This window comes from Nesoenas mayeri (genome assembly GCF_963082525.1).
Source record: "Nesoenas mayeri genome assembly, chromosome: 15".
Taxonomy (NCBI): Eukaryota; Metazoa; Chordata; class Aves; order Columbiformes; family Columbidae; genus Nesoenas; species Nesoenas mayeri.
Window position 1 is genome coordinate 8,854,591 of NC_137559.1, and position 16,941 is coordinate 8,871,531.

Consider the following 16,941-nt stretch of genomic DNA (forward strand, 5'->3'; position numbering starts at 1 on the left):
TTCTGGAAAAACCTTGGCAGCTGGGACATTTCCAGCTGGATGTAGAAAGGGCAGGAAGGACCTGGGCAGCAGATGTGCAGCCACTGTCATCATCACAGCCAGTTGCTGGGAGAAGACAACAGCCAAGGGCAGACAGAGAAGCTGTGCCGGTGAGAAGCACGTCCACAACCAAACCTGGCCTGGGCTCTGCCAGCACAAGCCTCCATGTGCTCAGCAAGATCATTTGCTGTTCCATGCAGCTGGACCATCACCATCCCCAGCCCACACCATATCACTGAGACAACTGGAAAACTAGTTCAATTTTCATGTTGCGAGGCACCAGTTCTGCTGCAGAGGAATGCTCCAGTTCACAAAATACTGTCTTATTTTAAATCATTGTGGCCATTTTCTTCTTTCACACAAACTCCAAATACCAAAGGATGCAGTGCACACTTTTAGCAAGTCTATCTTGAAGAAGCAGAATAAAATCAGAAGTTTGCAAAGGACTCTGCTTTCCCCCTCCCCAGTCCTGCCACTTTCCGTGCATTTGATGCTCCTTGCTCAGAAGCAATATGCTAACTCAGAGGCTGGAAACTCGCTGCTTTTCTCTCCACCACCTTCCAACCAGCCTTGCCCCCACCAGCATCCCCATGGCCCTACACACGCTGAACCCCGGCTGCTCCTTCCCAAAGCAAAGCCAGCAGAGGGAGCAAACACCGTGGGTGTGCAGTGAAACCACAGCGGGTTTTAATTTTAATTTAATTCTATTTTTAATCTAGAGGATATTTCCTAGTAGCTTGCATCAGCTATTTGGACAGGCCCAAGGCAGGACCAAAGCCAGCCTGCATCCTTTCTTGTAAGAGCCTTGGGAAAACGACATCTAGTCTGCACTAGTAAGTAACCTGCAAAATGACAGTATTCAAGTCAAAAGCAAAGTCTGTCCCTTGGTGATAAACACCTTCCAGATTCAAACACAGGGGTGCACAGCTACTGCCTATTATTTTAAGGCACTGTCAGAGGCTGTGTTCTCAAAGCCCTGAAAAACTGCCCATCAGCATGTCTCAAACTGCTTAAAACAGACAGGAGAGGCCTCCTCCAGGTGATTTTCAAATGCTGTGTGTTTTGTCCTGTATTTAATACTAAATAAATATCAGAGAATAGGATTAAGAGATGAATTACTGAGTAATTTCCCTTCACAGAACTAGGAAAAAAAATCCTACACCAGAACTCCTGCTCCTTCCATGTGAGAGGTCACAAGTGCCTTCCCCACGCTGTACGCCTGCACACCTCTGCACAGCCCTGTCGCAGAGGCAGGCGGGCGATTGAACACACACGGGCTCACCCTTGTCTGGAGCCAAGGACAGGGCTGAGTTGCCACCAGGCAAACATCACAGCCCCATCCCAGCTGCCCACAGTGGCCACGCACCCGGCAGAGGCAGCGTGCTGGGAAATACAGCCACAAATTCACAGTCCCCAAAAGGAAACAGGGGAGACCACACAAAGCTGGGGCAGGGTCAGGAACTACACAAGCTCACGGAGCTCCATGGAATCAACTCTACAAGCACTGCAGCCCAGCACTGTCCCAGCAGGTTGTCAGTGTTTCTGGCCATCTGGCTTTGTGCAATACTTGGATTTAATTTTCTTTTTGCTGTTCTCACACACATATTCCCCATTGAACACAGAAAGGATGAGAAGGTTAGGAAGGTAAACACAAAATAGAAGCCGAGCATGGTTCGGGAATACTGGCAATATTAGTCTGATGTTCATACAGATAGACGTCACTCCAGAAAAAAGAGACTTGGAATGACCTGCATTTTGGACATTTAAAATAGACAAAACACACCTTTATACATCTCATGAAAAGCTGCCTCCAGATTCCCCCATAAGCAGACAAACAACATGGCACGTTGGCTGACATTAAGGAAAACTCCCCCTTCCCAGAGTCCCCTTTGAGGGGATCAAGATCCCTGCGGTGTAGCAGGGCACCTCCGCACCCACTGCCCCATCTCCAGAGGCATTCAGCACACAGTAAAACATCCCAATGTGTCCAGACCCATCCTTTCATGCATCCGATGCCAAGGAAGGAGGTTTGGGGTGAACGCTGAGTGAAGCTGCATCCCTCCATCCCTTCCCCACACAGCCATCCTCCCTGTGCGCTGTAGCAACACCTCTGAGATGTCCAACCTGTGCCCAGATTTGGATGAAGGTGCCCAACACTGCAAGGAAAGCCCTGGAGGCTGAGGGTTGGAGAGGAAACACAGAATAAACCTCCGTCCACGCTAAAAATGTTACTGCACAAAGGGGGACGGTCTGGCTGCCAAGCCCTGAGCCCCAAGTGGTCCGTGTGCCAAAGTCAGAACAGTGAGGAAGGGCTGGACAGGAGGTTTCAACGCGCAGAACACCAGCACATGTTGCAGAAGCAGCGGACACAGGAGGAGAAAAGGTAATTATTTGCCCATCTCATGCCTGTCTCAGCCAAGGTCTCCAAGGCATTTGCATTCATAAGCATCAGAGAAACTAAAATTTGATATTAAATATCCAGGCACAAAATAAATACTTCAACTGCACTGGGGGATTTTCCCCCATTCTAATGGCAGAGACATAGCTGAACACAAAATAGCCTATGGTGGAAGTAAACTGAAGGAGTATAACCATCCAGTCTAATCCAGATTCTGAGAAAAATAACCACTGCTGCTCTGGATCCTGCTGCTGCCCTGCCCGTGCCTCATGGCTCAGAGACCCACCAACCCCATGAAGGCAGACGGGTGCCAGAGACACCTGCATCCAGCAGCTCCAGCAGGGAGGAGAGCTGGCACAGCTGGCCAAAACCCAGCCTTGGCTGCGCACGACTCATCCTCAGAGGATGCCCTTGTGCCTGACGAGCTCTTCCACAGCCACCAAGCAAAGCAGCAGCACCTCCCTATGGCTAATGGCACACAGGATCATTTCTGCCAGCACTGAAATTCCACAGCATCTTGGGGCCACTTCAGTCTGTATCACGAGTATGAAGCATTGGCTGCATGTCCTTGATCCCAAACAGCAGCGATAGGTATGTCCCCCCCAACTCACTTGGTTTATGCTGTTTATCACAGCTTGGCTGTGGAAGAGTGGGATGTATCACACTGTCCTCATATGCCACCAGGAACCTCCACTCTACCAGCCTGGCCTTGAGTGGTCCCCACAAAGCTGCCTCCTCTAATTCCTCCCCACAGGAGACATTTCTCTTTGTGCAGGGATGCTTGGAGCAGACAGCACACTCTCCTCTTCCCATCCTGTCGCTGCTTTTACTTACAGGCACCACGAAGCATTTACTGGGACACTGCAAGCCACTGTTGCAATTAAAACCACACTCACCAAAGAAATGAGCTGAGTACGTTTTGGTTTGGAGTATTACTATGTCAGTTCACTCCCGCGCTAATTTACAAAACTGAGTGATTCACAGGCAGCCTCTCCCACTCGGTGCCTGCTCCAGGGACTGCTCTGCTGCCTGCTCTCCTCTGAGTAAGCTCCTATCTGGCTCAAGTGGCAAATTACTTTTCAGTTGGTTTTTTGTTTGTTTTTAACTACTTATCAATGAACAATAGTCATTAAGTGAGCAATCTGCAAAGGTGGAATTGGGCACAACTGGATGATACACAGCGTGAATCCTTCATCTACCTTTGCCTTTATCTCCTTAAGACAGTCACTGCAATTGTGCTTTGCAAAACTGAGGGCAGCATGTGCGCAGATCCAGCGTAACACTCATCACTTTACTCCACCTCTTCATGAAACACAGAGGACCTGCTTCTTCTCTAGCTCCAGCCTCTAATCTTTTTGTTGTTGTTGTTACACTGAACTGTAGGGCACAAACAAGCATCAACTGGCTGTTTGCTAACATTTTCTGAAATTAGGTATGAGAGAGTGGTTTTGTAGCAGTGGCAGAACACTGGTGTGATTTCATTGGCATCAGTGCAATTACAGCAGGGTTGAGCCTGACTTTGCTGTCACCGTGAGCATCACACCAGAGCCTCCAGCACTAGCTGTGTACAGGAGACAGCAGACTGCACCCAACAGACTCTGCAAGTCCCTCCACACTTAGGAACAAGGCCAAAGCATCAGGATAATGCAGGGGTGAGCCCCACTAAGCAGTAACTGTTCTCCTGGCTCTGCCTGGCTCACCTAGCACCGATAACCCACACCAGGATATCCACACCTCTTGGACTGGTGCTACTCTGAGGCAGCTTCTGCACAGACTCAGGCTCCCCAACATCACTGCAGTGACCGTCAGGAACAGGAGGAGTTTCTGGACGGATCATCCCCAGGAACAGGAAAACCTGGAAGGGTACATGTCAAACAGCTGGTACCTGTCTCAAATATTCTATGGCTCAGGCACTATTAGTATAACAACTTCAGCAAGTACCAGATTTGATCAGGTTTCTGCCACAAAGCAAGCTCCTCTCCTCACTGCTTCCTTTTCCCAGGCTCCACCATTCCAGTTAGTCTTTTCTGCTTCATGACAGGTGTTGTAAGGTGAGGATTACCTCTGCTCAACTCATCTGTAGAGTTCAAGACAAACAGGTCTCTGACTTTATTCCTGTGGGGCACACACATTTCATAACAGAATGGCTGCCTGGAGAAAATACCATACAAAAAACAAGAACAGAAAAAAAATCTGTGTGTGAGAACACAGCCAGGTACACAACACAACCCTGAGTCTCATGTACTTGGAACATGCAGGAACTAAAGCGAGCAGAACATCAGGATGGTGTGGCAGCATCAGGACGGCAGAGCTGCACCGGCTGCTGTGGCACAGCAATGCCAACCGCTGCTCTCCTCCACCTCACCTGCACAACTCATGTAACTCTCCTGCGATGCACAAAAACCAGCATTTCATTTCAGACAAGCAGAGGGGTCAGGATAGGGACCTGCTGCAAATCAAACTAATGACCCACCAGCCAGCACACCAGGACCCTGGACACCACTGGCACTTCCTCTGTGGGGAGCAGCAGGATCCGTGCACTCAGTTTAGCAGGTTTCCTTTCGACATCACATCAGGGGGCAACACCAGAACAACCGGCCTAGATACAGAGTACTTCAAAATCCCAAGGGGAAAAGGAAGAGTACAAACTCATCCAGAGCCCTGCTGTAATCTGCACTGACTGTCCTAGCAGTCGTCACAGACAGTGACTCAGTCCTGAGCAACCTCCTTTAATGCTCCATAAGGCTAATACTGAGTTTAATAGGATTAATTCTGCCTTTAATGATCAGGCCTCCTGTGAAGACAAGAAATTTCATCACAGCCTGTAACACAGCTATTGTCATTCTCTTTCTCCTCCCAGGCAATGGACACTGCAGAAGGTCCCATCCCTGCTCCTCACTGCCTGTCTTGGAGACAGTGCTGAGCCAGCTGGACACAAAACCTAAAAAAGTCCCTTGTCCACCACTGAATGACCTAAAGCAAGGTCTCAGAGCACAGTCTCAGCCTCTGTCACAGCATGGATGTGCCAGACCCACTGGTGCAAGGCAGGGGATCTGTGTGAGAGACAGATGTCAAAAGCAATCAAATGTTCCTCTTTCTCAAAGGCAGAAATGTCGCCAACATCACAAGCCTCAGAGCAGCTAAAAGGAAAGGCTTATTAGAAAGAAAACTCATTCTGACAATCACAAAAATGGGAATTCATTTAAAATTCAAATTATGCAAATTCAAGTAATCTGTACGTGCAGATCCATCATATGCCAGCAGTTGGACCACAGACACATGCAACCAGCTCTGTGGCTGGGGGAAACCTGCCCTCCACCACGCTCTCGGAGGAAGGCAAGGCAGACATGCTTGCCTCCAGCAGCCGCTCCTGAGGAACGGGGCTTGAGCAGGATTTGCAGGTGCTGCCTCTGCAGCAGCAGAGAAGCGGAAAGATGCCTCGGCAACACCAGCAGCCCTCCAGCATGACATGGCCCGGGGGCACAGGGAGGCAAGCCTCAAATGTTTTCGGATGAGCTACAATAAATTCTCTCGAAGAAGAAGATTAGATATCCATGATCAACATAAAGCCTTCATTAGGCAGAGAGCTTAATAAAATGGAAGTGGGACAGCTGCACGGCACAGGATGCACATAGGCAACAGCTCTGCCCCACCTCCATCCAAGCTGGGGTCCTGGCTGCCCCCTCCATCAGGAGCCTCTCCCCTCACTCAGCAAGTCCCAAAATAGAAAGCCAAGCAGCCACATCATAAGGCAAAGGCAGCTCAGACTGTCAGCACAGAAAGAGCAAAGCCAGAAATCTAACGTTACAAGCTGGGTAAGTGCAACACTCCAGAAAAATGAATCAAGCTTTAAATATGGACCTTCCTAAAAGGTCTCAGATGAGCCACTGCAGAAAAGGCAAATCATATTCTCTCCTGTAAATGCTCTGCTGTGCACAGGGAGAACAGCTCTCACCTGGCACAACATGAACCCAAGGGAAACTGCAACACCGCCAGCAGAGACATGGAAAGTAATCACCAAACCTCAGGAGGACACAGAGCCCAGCACTAGCTACCTGTTCTTGGAAATAACTTCCCCATGCTGGCAGGACCTTTACTTTTAACTTAAAAAACAGATTCTCTAGCTGTGTGAGGAATACTGGTCCCATACCCAGGCTGAGCCATGGCAAACGAGATGCCAGCTCAGCCTCCCACACGCTCACTGCCCCACACCTCCACTGAAGGGCCCTGCTGATGTCCTTTCCAGGTGGGATGAATCTGTTTTTTCTCAGCAGGTCTCACAACATCACAGCACACAGCCAAGCCTAATACAACAGCTTTTAGCTGTTGAAACACATCAGAAATGACATAGGAAAGGAAACAAAAAACTAACACCCTACAAAAAAAGTCATGCTCTGTCCCTTGATGGACATATATCAGCTCCATGGGTATAACAAGAAAAGCTAAAGGTCCCCAAAACGTTGTGAAGTGAAAGGCCAAAGCAAACCAGCTGCAGACAGCACAGATTGCCGCCAGCATTGTGCTGAGCAGAGGCAGCAGGTTGCTCCATGGGGATGGGGAGATCCCACCTCTCCGGGATGCTGGTTGTGCTGAGAGCCCAAGTCCTTCCATGTCTCTTGCACCCATCTCCACTGCAGAAGAGAGGGGGGTGGGTGACAGATCCCACAGAGAAAGACCCATCTCCAAAAGAGGAACAGTCCCCAACATCTCAGCAACCTCCTCTCCCTCCCTCCTGGGCACAGTCCGGGGCTGCATATCCAGGATGAGAGACAGATAAAGCAGACACACGCCTTACCCCACAGCAGGATCGCTTCATCTTAAAAATCTCTAACACTTTTCAGTCGCTCATCAGACATCCCATCCCACTTCTGCTCATCTCCATCCCTGAGGTTTTCACAGGCTTCCCAAGCCAGAGGCAGCAGCTCCCAGGGATGGTTCACAGGTGCCGCTGGCAGCACCGGGGTCAGGACCAGCTCCCCCAGACTCAACCCGAAGTGCATCCACTGCTGCTGCGCACAGGAAAGCATCAACACTCTGCCAAGGTCAGAACTGTCCTCCATAGGGAGAAAATGAGCAGCTGTTTTTGATGGTCTGAACACAAGCAGGGAGCATAAGCCCCCAAAACTACACTGCACAGCAGTGACACAGCCCAGAGGACAGCAGAAGCAGCAGCAGTCTGTACCACCTGGCAGGGAGATCAGCCCCTTCCACGGGCTAGAGGAAAGGTAGTGACTTTAGGGGAACTCAAAAGATGCACCTGTCCAAAGCATGGCGAGCGCTGCCTCAGCCAGCAGCTCTCAGTGGCACTTTGGGATGCACGGGTACCCGCTCCCCCCTCTGCTCCCATTGTACTGACGTTCTCACCCATTTCCAACCAACACCAAGTGCTTTTCAGCGCAGGGACACCCGAGCCCTCATTACAACCCTGAGGCCGGTAACAAGGCAGCAGGAAGGCCATACGAAACCCTGTATCAGGTGTCTATGGGAAAGAGAAAAGGCAAAGCCCATTAAACATTGATCAGAGCCTCCCGCAGCTGCGGTGCAGACCTGACATGTCCATGCTGTCCCACCACCAGCATGCTCTGAAGGGCCAGAAAGGGCTGAGCTGCCCCGGGGTCTCAGCACTGGCTCCTTGCTCACCCCAGCCCTTCACTGCATCCATCTGCAAAACCTCGACCCCAGTCGCTTATGAAGTTGAGGCAGAGAACAGGAAAACTCATTTCCTACATTCAACTTTGTTTCATACTTTGGGCAGCAGCAAGCAGAGACAAGGCGCTCGCCCTGTGCGTCCCCCGGCAGAGCCACAGCCACCCCCACACCAGCAGCAGCTCAGCAGGACACAGGGAGCCAGAACCCACCAGGAGAGACAGGCAGGGGCTCTGCCGCGATGCGGGCAAACTCGAGCTGCTGCTGCCATCTGCTCTGCCAGGCTGAAGTAGCCTCTTTTTCTGTTGTTTTGGTAATGCTGAACGTAAAAATAGCTCTCCGAGACAGTGTTTTTGGGAAGCTGCGCACACATGAAAACAGGAGGGCCAGACACCCCAATACTCACGAATTGGCGACGCAGCTTGGTCTTGACTCGCTCAGCCTTTGTCTCCGCTGGGTGGACGGCATAGCTGAGGGTGCCCAGGTGGTTGTCCACCGACAGGCTCTTCCTCATGTAGAAGGAACGGGTGCGGAAGTAGCTGAATGGGGCATCCTCCACCGCCGTGCTGAGTTGGGGGTCCATGGGGGGGTCCGTGCAGTCATCCTCCAGTCGCCAAGCCTCCCCTGGGGAGCAGAAGGACAAGCCACCCCATCAGAGCCACAGGCCAGGTCTTACCCCTCCAGCCCATCACTATGGCTGCCCAGTGGGAGCCCCTCTACCCACCCCATGCCCACTAGCACGCCATGGGGAGTGGGGGCTGCAGAATTCACCCCCTGGGTCAAAGGGAACATCCCTGCCACAAGCTCCTCAGTGCCCCTTGGCCATGCTCCCACCCGGTCCAGCCTCATGGACCCACAGCCCCAGCATCTTCCTGGCAGGAATCAGTGAAATACAGCTGAGCAAAGACTTGGCCAGAGTCAGGGTCTCCAGGCACCACTGCAATATACATATCATTACTCAAAATAATTAGTAGACCAAAATCCTAATACTTAAAAACCTCCTGCTGTTTAACTCCAATAGCGTTATTCCATTTAAAAGGGCTATTTATAAGGAAATAAAGAATTTCACTCATTCTTCATTACTCAAAGTCAAATAAGACATTCCACATTAAAAGAAAAATGTTTTGGTTTTTTTTTTTTTTTTAAAAAAAAGGAATAAAAATCCTGCCACCAGAACCACACACAGTTCTTGCTACTGGCATTAATGCTACATGCCTTTATCCAGTCTCTCTCCTGCAGGTGTTCACCTGCTCTATACTTGCTAGCAGTAATAAATCTCGCTTTGTGAATGGGAAAACCGAGGCACCACAAACGCTGCAGATTGCAGAAGGATTTACTACCATCTCCTCCTCCGGAAAACTCTTTATGGCACAGCCAAAAGCAAATCAACAGCCAAACCAAGGACAGAAACCAGACCTCGGTTCTCCCCGAGCTCCGCACAGCCCCGCGCCAGCAGCACCATCTGACGCCGCGCTGTGGGGCTGGGGCGCCCGCAGACAAAATCCCATTGATGTGGAGAACGTGGCGGCAGCAGAAGACAGTCGGCATCACACAGAGCTGGAGCTCCCGGAGTAGGACTGACCATATTTCATTGCAACAAAAGGGAAAATAACAAAGCACAATAGGAAATGTCTCCATAATATCACCGCTCTGCTCTTTTCCAAGCAGCTTGTATGCCGTGAGCTTTTTGTTGCCAATCTCATCTTTACATCTGGAGTTTGCTCTGCCTCCTAGCCAAAATCACTTCTTAATAGCCACAGCAAATAAACAATAAAACTCTCTTGCTCAATTCTTGTAAAAATGATCAATTATTAGTCATTGCAGCCCCAAAGGGTATCTCACTATTGTCCTCAGAAACTCTCCATCTCCTGCAGTCTCTTCCCAAAACAACATCATCTCTCTCTGTTTTCTGAAAAACCTGTCATCTTCAGGCAGGAATGACCACAACCCTGCTATGCCAGGGCTGAGGAGCAAAATTCTTCCAGAGTTTAAGGCAAATAAAGGCCTTGAGGTAAAACCCAGCCACAAAGTGAGTGAAGCCTAGTTTACCCAGCAAGGCTGTGGCTTTTACACTGAATATGATGAGAGCCTGGACTACAAGCCACTGCAGCCTCAGAGCAGCGACCGGCTGCTCCATCTTCTGCATCTCAAAGTGTCTCTTCCCCAAGCTCTTTGAGCTTTTTAAGGTGTACAGACAGCTCCCTGCATTCAAAGTCCTGACAGTCAATCTGAAGACACTGAATCGAAACCAGTATAACTGAGACAACTAGAGGGAAGAAGAGAAAGGCAGAGAGCTTAAAAATGCAAACAAAGAGGCAACCTGGAGCACAGCACTACCTAGCATCGCATCTTTCTTTTTTTTCCGCCCCTACTTTCAATTTAATAAGCTGCTGCTGCTCCTCTCCAAATGTCAACTCATACAATGCAGGAACTGCTGTTTGAAAGCTGTGATTATTCAAGGCACAAACACGTCAATCGGAGCCCAGATCCAGACTGCCACCACGAGATAGCATCGCTCCGGGGACACAGCAGGAAACTTCACAACACAGGCACTGAGCCCAGGAGGAGATCCACCCAACATGCAGGAAAATCACACGTGGAAGGAGGAGCCAGCCCCGGTGCTCATCTGCAATGGCTCAGCCACCTCCTGCACCAGCCCCTGTCCCCAAGGCTGTCCCTTCCCAGCCCCATGTCCAGACACAGCCACCACTGCTCTGGCTGAGGGAGGGCCAAGGCTGTGTGCTGATCACAGCTCAACTACCAGGGTACAAGGGAAAGGACAGTCACCCACCACACACACTCCTCTAAGTAGGACACCATTCCTGAGGACAAAGGAGTTGTGGTTCAAAGCCTTACAGACCAACAAGGCCACACCTGGTCTCACTGATCCCCATTTCCCATGGATTTTGCTGCTCTTGGTCCCTCTTCTCTCCAAGGGGCTACAGGCAGCTGCATCCTCCAGCACAGTCCTGGAGCAGGAGCAGAGACGCTCCCCTGCCTGCCCTGGAGGTGGTCCCCTCCAAACCTCTCCCTTGCTTGGGCAGAGGGGCTACAGTCCCTTCTCCTGGGCACAGGGAGTCACCACAGAGGCAGCCAGGACCTTGTCTACCCCCAAAAGCTTTTCTGCAGGCTAAAGGAGCTTCTGGTTTCTGGTTTTCACCAAGCAAGTAAATCAATGATCAAGCCCAAAACAGCCAGAAGGGAAAGATCAAGTTGTCCCTGGAGAGAAAATGTCAAGGATAGGAGCGAGCTCGCAGGCTGGAGGCCAACCATCCTTATGTTCTTCTGCCTTGAAGCTGCTCACCTAAAACACCCCCGTGAATATTAGGAGAACTAATCCCATGGTCCTAGTCTAAGCTAAAATCCAGCTGCTTCCTTTCAGCTTCTTTTCCTTCCATGGGCGTAATTCCCAATAAGCTCACACCAATTGTGCTACCAGTTAGCTGCTTCACAGAGGGGCACAGAGACGGTTTCAGAAGAGCCCAGCATGCTGCACACCAGACAAGGGAAAGAAGAGGCAGGTGAAAAGCTCCATGGTCTGCTCCTTCCAGGTGTGAGGCAGAGGGAACTGTATCGAGTCAGGATGCAAAACACATACAGCAACCTCCCTGTGCAGGCTGGGCAGGTAAGAGCTGCAGGCAACCACAGGCTGAGAAGAAGCCCCTGCCTAGAGTGCAACAAAAAATGCCTCAGTCCTATTCCTAAAACTTCACAGGGGCACAGAACTATTCCTAAAACTTCACAGGGGCACAGAAGGCAGGACATGCCAAAGGCAGCTCGTGTCTCTGTGCTACCAGCATATGTGAAGCCCCTCGAGACACCGCAAAACATGACACCAAACAGGTAATGGTTTGGACAAGGCAGTAGCCGCACCTGCTTCCGTTTGACCAAGCTCTGTTTGCTCTTGCACCCCCTCACTACAACCCAGGCTCGTGGCCACCAGGAGTTTTGCATTAACCCAGGAATGCTGCTCCAGGTGAGGGAGTGAAGGGTTAGAGAACAGACTGCCATAGTTCATCAAATTATTGGGTATACTGCTTCTTACAGAACTTGTTTAGAAACTATTTCTATAGAAATCACTTAGCATAAGTAAGTTTGCTTAACATAACTTCTACAAGCTGTGAACCTTTGAACTTTCTGCTTTGTTAAGTAAAAAAGGCCTCAGAGTCTTCAAGCTGGAAGATAAGGGGAGCTGCGTCCTTGTAGATAAGGAAAGGACCAGAACTGTGTCTAACAGAAGAATGTTTTGGCTATTACCAAGAACTTATTTTCTCCAGCTGTGGGTGCAAAATAGCAACAGAAGGTCAGGATTTTGACAGCCCACCTGACAAAAATGAAGAGATTCCATGAAGAACAGGGAGACCCCTGGCTCTAATTTTGCAGTTGGCCTGAAGTGACACAGGAGGGTGGGAGCTTGGATTGTGGGCGTGCAATTGTCCAAGTTTCTTTCTGCTAAGGGTCTCTCTTCAGGAGGCACCAGCTCGAGCTGCCCTACACTGTACCTTGCAAATAAATTATTTTAGTAGAAGTCCTGGAATCCATGTCTGAGTCTCTGCTACAGGAAACCTGGGGAAAAGGAACATCTCCATAAGAGGGATGGAGAGCTCAAAGCCTGTCCCAGCTGACCCCACCATCACCTGTTGCAGGTTACCTGGAGGGGTACAGCAAAACCAGATCAACGGGAAACCCAGACTCATTCACCAGCCCAGCCAGGCAGCTGGCTTGCCACACAAGAAGGTTGTTTCTGAGAGGAGAGGGTTTGGCAACCTCAGCAGCCACAGGCTCAGCTCTCCTGGCTGTCCTTGGGGCCCTGGTTCCCCATCAGGCACCTTAGTGCCAGCACAAGGACCTGCCCAGGAGCTGTGATGCCACAGCAGAACAATCTCCTGTGAACTGTGTAACTGGGCACTCTCCTCCTCCAGAACTGCCACACTGGAACCACAGGACACAAAGCAAAAGACCAGGGAACACAACCCAGAGGTCAGATGAGGATGTCACATCTCATCCACGCAGGAAACAACAGCTTCTCCTGCCTTGCTTGGCAACTCCTCTGCTGGTGGCCCCAAAACAGTGAGAAGCCAGAGCCCAGGTTCTTCCCCACAGAGCGGTGATCTCTCCCTGGAGATGAGCTCCACACTTCTCCCATCAACAGCCCTGCTCCTGCCAAAGCCTTGCGCCCCTGCAGGCAAGCCTCCTTCCAAGGTGGCCTTGGCCACGTCCCCCATCTCGAACGGGGAGCAGCAGCACCTGCTCAAAGCAAACTCACAAGTTCTTTAAGGATCTTCTCTCCCTCACAGAACTCTGCATTCATAAGCGCTTGTGGGAAGCCCACTTTCCTCGTCAGCACCCTGGGGCTCATTAACCTCCTGCGCCATGTGCTGCTTTGCTCTTGTCCTGCTGTCCAGATGTCACTCCCCGCCGGCAGCGCAGCCCCTGCAACGTGAGAGCTGCTGCATGCCCACAGGTGAGGCCAGACCTGCGCTGCTGGAGGCCAGCACTTGCTGTCCCAGGGCTAAGACAAATTTAGTACTGCATTACAGGTAAATGCTGCCAAAGCCAAGAGACTCATACAATAATCAGGCAATGTTTGGAAAAGCATTTTTTTCCCCCCTTCATGATAGCATGCTGATCGCCTCAATGAGGAGCTAATTAGCAGCTCCTGAGTATCAAGGAACTGGGAAAACAGCCTGGGAGTATTTGGACAGAAAATAACTCCTCGTTCATTCATCCAAGGCTGTGGAGGGAGCTTTCCAACCTGCGAGAGTTTTCATACTCCTCTTCCTGGCATCCTAGAAACATTCTAGCCATGAATACAGCAACATCCTAAACACTTGCTCCATGCAACCAGGGCTCTTCCCTACACATGCTGTGCAGGGAGGGCTGTGCACAGGGTTTGCCCTAGGGTGGCTGTTCCCTGCTGCACATCTGCACTCACACAAGATGAGGCTTTTGCAGCAGAAGATGATGAGGTTTGCAGTGGGTCTGACTCACACTGGGACTTCATCCTATGGTCTTACACCAGCCTCCCCTCCCTCCCTCTGCCTCCAGCACAGCTCCCTGGAAGCACCAGCACAGCAACCAGGGACCTGCCACGTGCTGCAGGGTGTGCTGTGTCCTTCCCAGTGGATGCTCTCTCAGGTGCAAGTCCTGCAAAGCACTTTGTTCTGCCCTCTACCAGGAGGCAGATCCGCACCATTGATTCAGGTCTGTCCTTGCAGACCATGACACAGGAAGTCCTGAGGGCTCACAGTACCTCCTGAGCTGTCTTTGAATCCAAGCAATGGAGTCACCTGCCATTACCTACCTAATCACAAGCATCCCAGTCCCTTGCATCCCCACGAGTCAGCTACACAACCTTGTCTACAGGTCTTCCCCTCATCAAGAAGGGCTGGGTTTGGAGCAGAATAAACTCCACACAGGGCGAGGTTGCATTTATTTTGATATTTTGCCCCCTGGAGAAGCTGGAAATGTTTGCTAGGATTTCACACATCCCCTGGCAGAATGGGGTGGAAGCTCACCCTAGCACTACGGCACTCACCGGCAGAAGGGACCGTGCAGCCTTTCTGGTGGTCAGAGGACGAGTGCTTCTTGTAGGGCTTCTGCTCCGGCATCTCCTCCCTGTATGCCGCTGAGTCGAGGAGGGGAAGCCTGCTCAGGACCGGGGACTGCGGGATGCTGGGCAGCGTCCGGGACTTCCCCAGGAGTGGCCGCTGCGGCTTTCTGTCCAGAGACCTTGAGGGGAGAAAACAAAGGGCATGCCCCTTTCAGTTGGCGGAATGGCTTCTTCGAGGCAGGGCCTTTCTGCCGCTGGACTGGGAACATACGGTCCTTCCCAACACCACACTGCAGCCTTTGTTTGCTGCTACATTTCAGTAATGCCTTCTCCCTTTGCTAGCGTATTTAATTTGGATTTGCATCCTGAGCTGCAAGCCACAAGCAGTATAAACAGCATATGAAGCATTCTAGCACCCATCTCAACTCAAAACTCACAGATAATTAGAATAAACAAACCAGAGGGTTCAAGACTGAAGTGATACAAACTCCACTTAAGAGAGTTAAAAACCCCAGTTAGCACAGAGCATCATCTGCGACAGCAGAATGCTTCTTGTGGTGGAAATCAAGTCACACAGGGGTACCAGGGACACGGTCTGTAAGGAAGGTCCAGACTATACCAAGACAGACTCACACAGCAGGCACTATAGAGTTCATGAAGGTGTAAAACAATGTATAGAAACACAAGTTCAAGGTGTCTATGGGGTCAAAACTCAACCAAGCCCAATGATGTGGCTCAGAAGCTGTAGGGGTGACCAAGATGCCCACACACGTGCTAGCAGCGCATCTTCTTCAAAACCCCAGAGTGTGCCAAGCCTTGCAGTGGGGTATGGGAGCAGGTCCGCCTTCTCCTGCTTCATCCCACAGTGTCCCTCAAAAGATGGCCCTCAGGTGCCATCCTCAGAAATGAAACTGGCCCATGCCATTCTGCAAAGATCCCAGAAACATGCTAGAGAGGAACAAATGAAATGCCCTACACCACCATGGTGCGAGGAGACGTGGCGGGGTGGCCCTGTGCCAAGGCTGCAGGCTGGGATGACCCAGCGCTGTCCAGCCCTGTCCCTGCTGTCACAGAGCCCACACCTGAGCCCAACCAAGCTGCCCAGCACACCCCAAAGGGCCTTGGCAGAGGGTCCCTCCTTGCACAAGGATGTTCCCAGATCTCATACTGAATGGTACTAAACCTTCAAATTTCCATCCAAAACTCAATTCTTAGCTGATTTATGCTCGTTTGTTCTTGCACTAATATTAAACTTTAGCTTAAATAATTATTCCCCCTCTCCGGTGTTTACTTCCATGATTAATTTCCATTACACTACAGTCACAGCCCCTTTCAGCCTGCATTTTTCTAGGCTGATTAAGGCAAGTTCTTCCAGCCTCCTCTCACAAAATGATCTTTCATTCCCCACAGCCATTTCTACATCCCTCACTTGCCCTCCCTCCAGCTCAGACCGGTCCCAGAGCATCGTTCAGAGCTGAGCTCCTGGCGCGGATGGCGGGGCAAGCACTCTGCCTCCCTGCACGTAACGGCACTAAATTTTATCCTGTTTCCATTAAGCCGGTCCTCAAGGTCACAGAGGGAGAGTCTATCACACAAAAGCTCCTGACCCTCGGCGCTTGCCTGTCACCACTACATTTATTATGATCGTTTTTCACTCCCTTCACAAATGCGACAGCAGCTCCCGACTGGTGTGGGTATCTGATGTAACTCACGGGTGAGCAGTGACACAGGGGCTGGGGCAGAGCTGTGGCCCCATGCAGGGCTTCCACAGGACAGGGATGAATCAGACACATGGACACGGACAGGCAGGAGCCAGGGCCACTGGGCAGCCCCTGCACTCACCACTGGGGCTTCTTACCCACACCCTGAACAACGCATCCATTGGAGGAGGAATGGGGAGCACATTTCAGCACCTAGGTTCAGAAATTAATTTCTGTGTTAATCACATTTGCCCTTGATTCCCAGGTTCTGCAGAGCTGTCACTGAGTGCCCTGGGGACGGGGATAGCTGCAGGGACAGCACTGCCCCAGCGAGGCACCACCAGGCACACAGCACCATCCCACCCACCCTAAGCCCCAGCTTCACTTGCATCAAAGTGAAAACGAGATATGCCAGGAGACACAAAACCAGAATTAGCATCCTGAGTTGTTTCTATTTCAGTCAAAAGCATGTACTTCTCACTGTAACACATTTCACTGGCACAAGACAACAGGGATGTAACTTAACGCATTGCTGTGCCGCATAAATGAGTCCTGGGCTCTGCCAGAGTTCAAAACATTCCTTTTTCTCTTGCATGTAAATCTCA

At 50.9% G+C, this 16,941-nt stretch overlaps 1 protein-coding gene across 1 annotated transcript in view; it reads right to left on the reverse strand.

Annotated features, from left to right (window-relative positions):
• The window catches only part of LOC308046429 (ankyrin repeat and fibronectin type-III domain-containing protein 1-like), a gene marked incomplete at its 5' end in the record, with an annotated part of 178,025 nt that overhangs the window by 144,703 nt on the left and 16,381 nt on the right, over window positions 1–16,941 (reverse strand). Inside the window, 2 exons of the mRNA XM_080354251.1 lie at window positions 8,490–8,707; window positions 14,622–14,815. Coding sequence (XP_080210377.1) covers window positions 8,490–8,707; window positions 14,622–14,815 — 412 coding nt within the window. The remainder of the gene's footprint in view (window positions 1–8,489; window positions 8,708–14,621; window positions 14,816–16,941) is intronic.